The sequence below is a fragment of the Toxotes jaculatrix genome, chromosome 7, assembly GCF_017976425.1.
Source record: "Toxotes jaculatrix isolate fToxJac2 chromosome 7, fToxJac2.pri, whole genome shotgun sequence".
NCBI lineage: Eukaryota > Metazoa > Chordata > Actinopteri > Toxotidae > Toxotes > Toxotes jaculatrix.
Window position 1 is genome coordinate 28,790,081 of NC_054400.1, and position 9,860 is coordinate 28,799,940.

The 9,860-nt window shown below is 40.5% G+C and overlaps 1 protein-coding gene across 1 annotated transcript; it reads right to left on the minus strand.

Annotated features, from left to right (window-relative positions):
* Window positions 1–1,730: 1,730 nt before the first annotated feature.
* LOC121184964 (poly(A) polymerase type 3-like) lies at window positions 1,731–7,630 on the minus strand. Its single transcript, XM_041042897.1, has 18 exons — window positions 7,514–7,630; window positions 7,085–7,255; window positions 6,759–6,825; window positions 6,557–6,638; window positions 6,312–6,421; window positions 6,171–6,224; window positions 5,948–6,059; window positions 5,708–5,797; window positions 5,442–5,580; window positions 5,136–5,208; window positions 4,889–5,009; window positions 4,697–4,781; window positions 3,408–3,461; window positions 3,139–3,255; window positions 2,908–3,014; window positions 2,566–2,813; window positions 1,988–2,236; window positions 1,731–1,841 (listed from the first exon to the last, which is right to left on the minus strand). Exons 1-18 carry the CDS (start codon window positions 7,519–7,521, stop codon window positions 1,731–1,733), a joined length of 1,998 nt encoding a protein of 665 aa, XP_040898831.1. The 5' UTR covers window positions 7,522–7,630.
* Between the last annotated feature and the right edge of the window lie 2,230 nt (window positions 7,631–9,860).

Here is a 9,860-nt window from a genome sequence, read left to right on the forward strand (position 1 = left end):
TAAAACAAATCCGAATCAGTACGTGTATTGTGCGAACATACAGTTAGGAAAGAGGAAGCATTATGTAAAAAAAAGGTAAAAACTACAATAAATATTAACGATAATAAATTCACAGTAAGTGAATAGAAAAATGTACAAATGGAAATGGGACTCACTTAATAATTATCACTAAATTAGACTCACTTTAAATGTGGTACGTGTCTGTATTTTAATTCCACGACAAGGACAACAGCAGTAAGTCGCTTAGGTTTGGGAACAGCCCCATTATGAGGCCTTGCATTTACTTTTTTCCACTAATGCAATAGCACGGGTTGACCAGCAGATGTCGCCATTAGATAATAATGCCATAGAAAGCGGAACCATTTATACTGCAGCGAGGTGTTGTTTGGTTTTGTTTTTTGTTGTTGTTGTTGTTGTTGTTTTGTTTTGTTTTGTTTTGTTTTGTTTTGTTTTGTTTTTTCTTTCTCAACTTTATTTAAGAAATTGTGCATAAACACAATGAACAGAACATATATGCCACGGGTACAATATTTCTAATAGTTCAGATAAAATTCAGTTCCTTTAGGATGTTAAACGTCCTTGTTGCCTTTTGGTTCTCCATGTGTTCCAGAATGAGTCCATATTTATTCAGTTCAACAGTGAATTGTACAAAAGAAGGTTTGGATCCAGACCATTTGGATTTATGAATATATTTCCCTAGAATGACAAGAATCTGTATAGCATGGTTCATATTTTTCTTTAGCTTATAATCAACAAAATATAACAACACATCAAATACATTATTAAGTACATTAAGTCCAAAAATTAAGTGAATGTATGCAATGGAAAAATAAATGAAATATAGTTTCCTTGTTTAGCTTGCAAAAATCACAAGTACAATCTATATCCAATTTAAATCTTTCTAAAACATCTTTGACAGGATAAATTCGATGTATAATCTTAAAACATACTTCCTTTATTTTATTATTAATGCAATACTTATTGAGAATTCCACAAGCTTTTTCCCAGTGTAAATCATCCATCATAGAAGACCAAAAGAATTTTGCTGCGGAAGGTACATAAACGTTCAAAGAATTTCTTATAAGTCTGTTACTAAAAGGTGGTGGCAGCTTCACGCTACCTTTCACTCCTTACTTGTATTACAGGTATAATCCCAAACCATAGCCCACACATTTTGTTGTCTTTTATTTTTCAAATAAAGTAACTGTACCCACAATAAGTACATCAGACTCTACAGTTCATCTGCTTCTGCCAGGCCTGCTGACACTGATCTTTGGACTAGACTTTAGACCACGTTTGTGCAGGTGGAGCAGAAATGCTCCAAGTGAGGACGGTTGTCCGCTCGCAGATACTGTTCTGTGAATTCTTATCACGTGCATGCACCTGGTTTTTATGTGCACGGTTTGAGACTAATTAAAAACCATAGCAGACGATCCATGTTGGTTGATTATATGATTTAATGATGAAACACACATTAAGAAATAAAAGATACAAAAAAAGAAGAAAATAAAAAAAGACAAGATCTGGTGATGGACAATAATGTTTTTCCTCAGGCCCTTCAGTGTGTCAGTGGAGCTCAATCAGTTTCGCCTGCTGTAAGAGAAACACCAATAAGTTCATGGAACAGCATCTAACACCACCTCCCTCATTAACACAGCAAGAAAGGGACCAGCTGCAACATAGTCGTAAATCTAAAAGCACAGTGAGCGTAAACAAGGACAGGTTTCTCTTCATAATTCTGTGCTGTACCTGATGAGGTGAAGTTTGATGGAGCCTTTCTTCACACTGACAGGTTTGGCAGGGCTGGGAAGCTGGTCACTCAGCTCAACAGTGGGCTGATTCTGAGAGGGAGGGAACAGACAGTGAGATAAGCCACAACATGTGAGTATCTTTACTGGTACTAAGTCTCTTAGCAAGACTTTGTTCATCTAACTGCAGGCTGAGAAGTTTAATAATGTATGTTAACAGGACACCTCCCACAACATACCAGGTCATATCTGGTTTTCTTTGTCGGTGTCTCAAGCTCAGGAGTGCCAGGTCTCTTTTTACTTGGAGACGGACTCTTACTGAGCGAGACGCCTGACTCGTCATGGCAGGTTGATTTTGTCTCCTCTTGTGGTTCAGGGTCAAGTTTGATCCTCTTGGATGTTGACGCTTCTGAACACGGAGAACGAGGTCTTTTTGTGGCCTGTGGAGTCACGGAGGAGGGAGTGGCTGTGGACACAGACACTGATTCCTGTAGAGAACAAGGGAAATATGGTTGTTATGGTAACATTCGCAGAAAAAGCTCAGTTACTGCATTTAGTTTTGACCAATATCTTAACACAAGTCTTAGAAAATGTTCCAAGGATTAATTTTGTTATAATATAATATGCTTATTGACTTTCTTGCTAAGACTTAGATAAGATTGATGCCACTCTTACATCTGTATGTTAAATACAGAAAACATTAGCCAACAGCCAGCCTGGATCTGTCCGAGGGTTATCGCTACAAAAATGCTTTAACCTGCAAATATTAGGAATAAGGGATTTTATCTTCAACAAAGCATGGAATGCTTCTGCAAACCTTGTCGTTCTTCAGCTTCTTAGCTGGCATCTCAGATTGAGGCCAGCCCTTTCTCTTTGCACCGTCAGGTGCTGTATGACTTGCTGGTGCAGAGATCTGGTGGCTCACTGCAGGCTGTGGTTTTGGGCTGAAAACCTTTTTCCGTGAGCCATCAGGCATCTGCCAGCAAAGGTTCTCCCTCTGCATGTACATGGCTGATACTGTCATTCCCTCTTCATACACTTCACTGGTCTTTGCCTGGGTGTAGACTGCAACAGCACAAAATAAAAATACGCTTTATCATTTTTCACAACATTGCTCCATTTCAACTACACCTGAAAAGGATGGAAAAGAAAAACATACTGGCATCAGTGAAAGAGAGGAGGTCAGAGGTCAGGTCTATCTTCTGGTTTTTGGACCCGTCTGAATTTAAGACGAGTCCAATAAGCCAAGATGTGCTCCCTCCCTCTCTGAAACAGACAGAAACACAGGTCAGTGAGCTCACAGTACACACAACACATACATACCAAAATAAGAAGCGTGCTTTAAAGCTCTCTCTCTGCTGCAATTAGAACCATAAAATCACATCCTTACATGTTGTTCTTCCTGGGTCCAGGGAACATCTGTAGATTAATGTGAGCCAGGGAAATGTTCACATTCCTCTCCAGAATTCCCACCAGGAGTCGGATTTTCGACTCCACCAGGCTCGTCCTGACAGAGGGAACAAAGCATAATGTTCAGAAAAAGCAAAGCACTTAAGTATCTGGACAGAAAATATGAAAACCCTTTTCTCTCTCAGAGAGAAGCTCAGACATGAATAAAAAGCCGTTTCACCCAAAGATGTCTTTGTTCTCTGTACTCACCAGCCAATGTGCTGCTTGTCTGTAGTGGACGTTGCTTTGAGCAGTACGTAATGCCTTTAAACATAAGAGACAGAACGATGGCAACACATGTCACAGCATTGAGCCTTTGTACACAGGCTGGGATCTCACTACAGGAATAATCATTTCTATTTTACCAACACAGAGAGCTGTGAGTTCATTTCTGATCAAGGTCAAGTCACTGTACAGCACAATGAGTAACATCATTATACAAAGATGGATCCCAGTCTTCAATGGATCCATTATCCACAAATCAAATTGTTTTAAAGGATAAAAGCTGAGTTGTTTTAAAACGTGAGTGATCGGTGCTTGTGTATTTAATGCCAAAACTCAACAATGCAACTTTTAAAAATTCATATCAAAAGCTGAACATAACTGCTAATAACTAATATAATCACAAGCCATATCAAGGATTTTCTGCCTGTTCTGATCTTTCTGTCACCAAATGATTGTAAGAGATCATGAAGAGTTTCAGTCAAACTTCCTCAAAGTAAAAAAGTGAGATCAGAACACACGGCAGATTTATTCAAACAGAGACATTATATTAACTGCAACAGAAAAGAGAACAATAACACCTGGTTTGCAAAGAAATCAGAACAATCAGCATTCAAGCTTCAAGACCAAGTGCACATTTAAGTCTGCAACAGCATACTAAGAGCTTAGAGATGCCATTTAACATAAATCCACAGGGAAACAAACAGATGATCCACCTCCTCTAAAATGACTTGAACAGAGCTCAGTCAACACTTTGAATGAATAACAGCAAACAGCAAAAAACTGTCAGCACGTTCATTCAAAACAACAACAACAACAACATATCAGTTTCATTATGTAACACTCAGTGAACCTGCCCTGAGCAGCTTCCTGTGAGGAAACACATCACAAAATAAACTTCAAAACAATGTCACACCCTAAAAAGCACAATGTGCAAACACACATTCATTGAAGTCGACACAATTCAGAATAAAACATATGATACAGAACACGACACAAAATCATTTGAAACAAACCAGAGTATAAACTTTCTTTTTTCACTATGTACAGAAATATCTTCATTAAAAAAATAACAACCATCAACCATAAAGCTCTGGCTCCTTTGAAGGCACAGCTACATGGGTCTTCCAGGTTTATCAGAAAGAAGTACAGAAGGTATATATTAAAAATATCTAAATGATAAACAATGGAAAACAATGTTGGAAGAAATGTCCATATTTTAGAAAGCAGCGAGCATGTGAGTCCTTATTTTGATCTTTAGGCAGCTCAGTACATACTGGTATTTCTCAAAAAACTCTGGAGTCTCAAAGAGCTTGGACCAGGTGGCTTTTCCCTGCTGGATCTCCTGAGCGATGGCGTGGCCTGTGAATACGGAAGAGTAAAAACAAAATCAGCTTTGTGACAGTTAAGGGTTAATTGGCCCACAGTGCAGTGAGCAATTGGCTGTGGTCAGCTAAGTGACTACATACCCCGTTTGATCTCCTCCATTATGATTGTGAAGGTGGAGGGAGACACGTTGTAGGACGTGTTCTGCTGTGGGTATGCCGGGGTAATGATGGGCATGATGTGGCAGCGGTCGCTTGGATTCACCTGGAAATGTAGAAGGACACAGATTTTCAGCTTCCCTGAGTTTAAAATGTGATAATTCAGTAGCTGATGTGATTCTATGATTGTAGCCTGAACTCTCAGTAAAAAATGCTTTAGCTGAGGCCTTACCCTGGGGTCCCAGAAAGGAAGGTTGTAGCGGCAGTCTTTCACCTCCCTCAAGCAAACTGGGACGGACCACACCCTGACACAAAACACAAGATTTCCAAATCCACTCTTCCTCGTCTACAACTTTTTACAAAACATTAACATGCAGCTACATTTTCACAGTGAGACAATGAAGTCACAATTGAAAAAGCAGCCAATATTTTCTTTTCTAGCTGCCTTTCAAAAATTGAGAAAGTTGCATTTTAAGAGGAAAGCATTGATGTTTTTACATTTAACAAGGACACCACCAGAAATGCTGGGACAACTCACCACATTGAGTAGACCTTAAAAAATTTGGTCACCAGGGTGGAACCGGTGGCATTTGGAAACAACTGACAAATCCTGGCGACCAGTATGGCCCACGATACACCGCCCAGGAAGCCCAGCTTGTTGGAGTAAATATTACGACCTGAAGGGAGACGAGAGGAGGAGAAAATGAAGGAAACATCTAATTACCATGTAAGGGGACATGTCCACCTATTGACAGTCTCCTAAGTGACTAACAACATAAACTAGTCCTTTGTAGTTTAACTCACGTTTGGCCCACAGCTTGATGGTTCTCAAAGCCAGCCTGAAGTTATAAACATTAGGCACAAGGCTGAGGATCTCCTCTGTCACTCTGTAGCCTATAAAAACAGAATGGAAACAAAGATTCATATATAAACAGATGCAGTGAAAATGGGCAAATCACAAATGAACAAATTGGTCCACAGTCATAAAGAAAAGGAAAATGACTACAGCTGTCAGGTAATACTGCACTTTAATCTAATGCTTACCATTGAGACTCCGGACGCAGAGTTTATCCAGGTTCTTCAAGAGCTCGTCGTTGCAAACTTTGAGATTATCTGGAATGGACCTCTGCAGCAGGCGGGCAAAGACTAAGTCCACCTAGAAAATGATGAAAACACAAAAACAATGATTAGGGCACATGCAAACAATAATGTAATTGAGGACACAGCAGACAGAAGAGTTTTTTAGTTATTTCTCTGCACAAATTACCTCAGTCCCGTCATAGCACAGCTTGATGACAGGGACAAACGCCTCTTCGACGGCCTGAGGACAAAAGAAACTGTCAGTCACTTGTACTAGAGTGAGAAATATCCTTTGACCTTCAACCAACAAATCACTTGTACGTCAAACCTGTATCTCTGTGACCTCCTTCTGGGCTTTCAGCTTCTCGTAGAAGGAAGTGAAGAAGTCTTTTCTCTCCAGAAATCCAGGTCCGACACAAAGGGCATCAATATCAGCACCTGTCAAAGAAACACACATCCATACGAGAGGAAAGTCTGTATTTAAATAGACCATTATCTTCAGCATATACTCTCAGAGGCAGTAGCCCACCACTCAAAGAACCTGTGCTGCATGTGTGTGAATCTCTTACTTACCTTTGGTGTGAGCTCCCAGGTGAAAGGAGCCAAAAGGAAAGATCTTACCTCCAACGTTGTCAGTAACAACCTCAGGTAAGTTCTAAAATCAAAAAGCAAAACAATGAAACTTGTCTTGTCTGTGCAATCAAATGTTTTCAGTATCACGTTCCAAGATCCTTTTGAAATAACAGCACAGAAGATTTCACCAACAATTTCTTACCATTTCTTTACACATTTCTTTAAGCCAGTCTTTGTAGACTGACTCCAGCCGCTTGACAACGTTCTCTCTGCAAAATAAAACAGAAAAAGCATTTTCAAATATTGAGGTAAAGCATGTGATGGTCCTCTTTCACTTGTGCTCTGCCAATGGCATTAACTTCAGTCACCGAGGAGCTTGTTGTTTAACTGATTTATTCTTTTCACAGTAAAAACCAACCCAGAGGTCTCAATAGCAGCATCACATCCAAGATGCTGAGTCACAACATGTTGTTTTGATTATTAATTAAACAAAGTGAGAGTAATGACATAGAAAAAGATGTGTCATACCGGTGTCGCAGCTGCAAGTCGTCCTCAAATATATCATAGGCCTTAAGACTTTCACTCAGCTTTCTGGTCTGCATCAAGTCCTCCTCCTCCGGCAGATCCTCGCTGATGGGACCGGTGATACCATAGGTCTTTGGTATCTCGGGGAATAATGGGTCTTGGCTATTCCTTGGTCTGAAAAGGGATATTTACACGTTGGTACACTCTTCATCAAACAGTAATAAAACAAAAAGCACACAAACCTTAGTAGGAAGGAAAAGGTGTGTTGTGTTAAATAGAAGGAGACTGGAGCCTCCTACTGTGCTGAGAAAGTTAAGCTGCTTTCAAACTCAGTACCAAGTGTGAACAGCAGGTGCCCTGCGCTGCTCATTTACCTGTTTAACCTTCCTGAATCTTTAAATAAACAAGAAAAAACAAGACAGCAGTGCTCACCCAGACATTGTTGTAACAATGAAGTCTTTCTTTGCTCGTGTCGACTCTCAAATCTTCTGTTTTCACTTTGTAAAACGAAGCCAAATCGATAAAGCGCGTGCGTACTCTGGTTGCAGAGATGCTCACTGAAGTTCAGGTCGAACGCCGTCACTGTGACGTCAGTTCTCGAATCCGAATCAAGGGCGACGACTCGTGACAGAGAATAATAACACGTGAGCCCAAACTGCGTTCAAAATGATACAGCCTCAGATTATTAGAATAAAATTCAAAGATGTTAGCCAGTCAAATGTTTTTATCTGAATATTAGTTATTATGATTATAAATGTTCTATATTTGTAAAATATATGAATAAACGTAAATACACAAGCACGTTTATACCTGTGGTTCAGTCTAAACTCAGTTGCTGTATAAATGACCTGCCAGATGTTTTAAAGTTGAAGCTAAACTTTCTGCACACACGATGCACAAAACACGACATAACTGTAATTCCAGTTTCCAAGACATTTGGAAGAACAAAGAAACTGACTCCTTACCTCAGGAAAACAGATTTTTATCATTTCTTTTAGTAATTCATCCATTATCAAATAGTAGATATCAGACAGTCAGAAACCTCATTTGTGATGTGACACCTGATGCAAAAAAAGTGATCCCAGACATTATAATATTGTATGTAGACAAACTACTTCACCATTTTCTCTATGGTGAACACAGAAGTGGATTTTTAAAGATAAGGAAAATACTGGATGTCAATATCATCATGCGGCTTTCCTCTGGATCAGCTGCACTGGGTGGATTTTAAAGGTCTGCTCTGATCAATATTTGGATATGAACAACTGATCAGGTGATTGTGTGTAATGTGGAAGGCATGGCTTGTGATGAACCTATAGAAAATGATCACCTCACTCTGTAGTTCCCCTCAGCTCTTCAAAGAGTTTTAGCATCTTCTAGTTCATTATTTTGCTTTGACGGTGCATCACTCTTTCCTTTACCAAAGCCTTCAGGAAGCTATGAACAGGAATGCTTTGCAGATCTCACTTACTCATATTTTTAGTTCTCTGTCTCAGACTCTGTCTGGGGTACACTGCCCTGACCCCAGGATCACAAAGAAGGCCTCATAGAGATGTCCATTCTTTACAAATACAGATTTACTTTCATGTTTCAGCTGTGTGGTAGGAAGGTATGTCCATAAAGACTATTTCTGCACAGAGCTCACACAGACACCTGCTGAGGAAGAGTAACATCCTCCAAAAAGAAGGAGAACACTGAGTCATGGCTTGGTGAAAGTGTTGTTCTCTCATCTGTGGGTCATACAGACTCAGATGAGCCCATGTTCACCACCTCTGACCTATCCACTGTGTGCAAACACCTACAGGAGTATAAGGAAGCTTTTCCTGAGATACAGAAATTCTGGTGATTGGTGTCTCTTCAGCATCCTGTGAGAGTTCCTTCGCAAAAAGCCACAACACAAATGCAAAAGCGTTTGTATTTGTGTTTCGACGTTTAAACGCACACACACACCGATCAGGCATAATATTATGACCACTGACAGGTGAAGTGAATAACACTGATTATCTCTTCATTATGGCACCTGTTAGTGGGTGGGATATATTAGGCAGCAGGTGAACATTCTGTCCTCAGAGTTGATGTGTTAGAAGCAGTAAAAATAGGCAAGTGTAAGGATTAGAGCGAGTTTGACCAGGGCCAAATTGTGATGGCTGGACGACTGGGTCATAGCATCTCCAAAACTGCAGCTCTTTTGGGCTTTTCCCGGTCTGCAGTGGTCAGTATCTATCAAAAGTGGTCCAAGGAAGGAACAGTGGTGAACCAGCGACAGGGTCATGGACAGCCAAGGTTGACTGATGCGCGTGGGGAGCGAGGGCTGGCCCATGTGGTCTGATCCAACAGACAAGCTACCGTTGCTCAAATTGCTGAAGAAGTGAACGCTGGTTCTGATAGGAAGGTGTCAGAATGCACAGTGCATCACAGTTTGTTGCGTATGGGGCTGCATAGCCACAGACCAGTCAGTCTCAATCCAATCGAGCATCTGCGGGATGTGCTGGACAAACAAGTCCGATCCATGGAGGCCCCACCTCGCAGCTTACAGGACTTAAAGGATCTGCTGCTAACATCTTGGTGCCAGATACCACAGCACGCCTTCACCTTCAGGGGGGGTCTAGTGGAGTCCATGGGTCAGGGCTGTTTTGGTAGCAACACAATATTAGGCAGGTCATAATGTTATGCCTGATAACATTATGACCACCTGTGTGTGTGTCTGAGATGTGTTTTGTAAAACAGGGTTGATGCTAACCCTGTTCTAAAATACTGAGTTTACACTGTATTACATGAG

What these genes read in the sequence shown, in the direction of transcription:
- LOC121184964 (XM_041042897.1), bottom strand. An exon ending in CCTGGGAGCTCACACCAAAG is followed by an intron (nt 6,422 to 6,556) that starts GTAAGTAAGAGA and finishes TTTCTTTGACAG; the next exon opens with GTGCTGATATTGATGCCCTT. An exon ending in GGACCCAGGAAGAACAACAT is followed by an intron (nt 3,015 to 3,138) that starts GTAAGGATGTGA and finishes TGTCTGTTTCAG; the next exon opens with AGAGGGAGGGAGCACATCTT.